Genomic DNA, 1,123 nt, shown 5'->3' with positions numbered 1-1,123 from the left:
GCAGGCGCACCACGTCGATGCGGTGAGTTCACACGACGGCGTTTCGCTGCAGCGGTACGAGCAGCTGGCGGCACGCTGCAACCGCCTCGAGGAGGAGCTGCAGCAAAAGACGCGCGAGGCCGCCGAGGCGGTGCCGCGTGTGGGGCTGCTGGAGAAGGAGGTGGCGCGCCTCGCACGCCGTGTAGAGCAGTTGACGGGCGTCGTGGAGGAGCAGAAGCGGGCGCTCGACAACGCGGGGGCGAAGCACAGCCTCGAGCTCGCGGAGCTGCAGCACCATCACGAAGTGGAGCTGCAGTCGCGGGCAGCAGCACAGCAGGAGGCGCTGCAGCGGCTCATGAGCGGGCATCGCCTCATTGCTGCAGCGCAGCAGTACGAGCAGGTAATAAACAGCGGCAACAGTAATAATAACAATGGCAGCACAGCGTGGCGACTGTCCTCTGTGCACACGCCAGTCAATAGAAGAAATCCCCTGGCGCCCAGCAGTGCCAGAAGACAGACCGTTGCCCCGCCCCCTCAGGACAGCCACGGCAACACAAACCGCCATAACAATGACGATGGCGAGAGCGGTGTATTCGTCACCCGCATGGTGCTGGCGAAGCATGAGCGTGACGTCACCGACAGCTCCTCGCCCGCAATTCGTCGCAAGCGACGAACCCCGCGCACGCCGAGCATGACAGCGGCCGATCGTGTGGCCGTTTCTGCCGTCGATGGCTCCTCGTACTCCAAAGCGGCATCGCACTCGATCAAGGTGGAGAGCGTCTCGCCGCAGCTGCGCGTCACTGCGGCCTTTGCGGAGCAGCGCTGCGCAGTGAAGCCGCAACACTCGTCGAGCACTGCGGTCTCTCCAGGCCCCGCCACGAGTACCATCACGGAGGCCATGGCCCGCCACCAGCAGCAGCAACAGCAGCAGTCACGAGCTGCCATCAACAATGTGGAGTCCAAGTTCGTGGCACAGTACAGCGTCGCTGGCCTCCCGCCAGCGCTACCGGCGCCACAACCGCTGAGTTTGACAGCGCTGAGCCGTACTCCGCGGCACCGTGGGCTGCAGATGCGCAGCGGCCAGCGCAGCGGCACCTCTTCCGTCGTTGGCGGCCCCACTCGCTCGCCGTCGCCCGTCAACCCG

At 65.6% G+C, this 1,123-nt stretch overlaps 2 protein-coding genes across 2 annotated transcripts; both read right to left on the bottom strand.

Moving 5' to 3' along the window:
- Positions 1-28: 28 nt before the first annotated feature.
- DQ04_22011010 (hypothetical protein) lies at positions 29-346 on the bottom strand (the record flags this gene model as incomplete). Its single annotated transcript, XM_009318059.1, has 1 exon — positions 29-346. One exon carries the CDS (start codon positions 344-346, stop codon positions 29-31), a length of 318 nt encoding a protein of 105 aa, XP_009316334.1.
- A 167-nt stretch (positions 347-513) lies between these two features.
- DQ04_22011000 (hypothetical protein) lies at positions 514-879 on the bottom strand (the record flags this gene model as incomplete). The annotated part of the gene is made up of 1 exon (XM_009318058.1): positions 514-879. One exon carries the CDS (start codon positions 877-879, stop codon positions 514-516), a length of 366 nt encoding a protein of 121 aa, XP_009316333.1.
- Positions 880-1,123: the final 244 nt, after the last annotated feature.

This window comes from Trypanosoma grayi (assembly GCF_000691245.1).
Source record: "Trypanosoma grayi strain ANR4 Tgr_2201_V1, whole genome shotgun sequence".
Taxonomy (NCBI): domain Eukaryota; phylum Euglenozoa; class Kinetoplastea; order Trypanosomatida; family Trypanosomatidae; genus Trypanosoma; species Trypanosoma grayi.
Note: the sequence above shows the minus strand (reverse complement) of the source record. Positions and strands in the feature narration are given on the sequence as shown.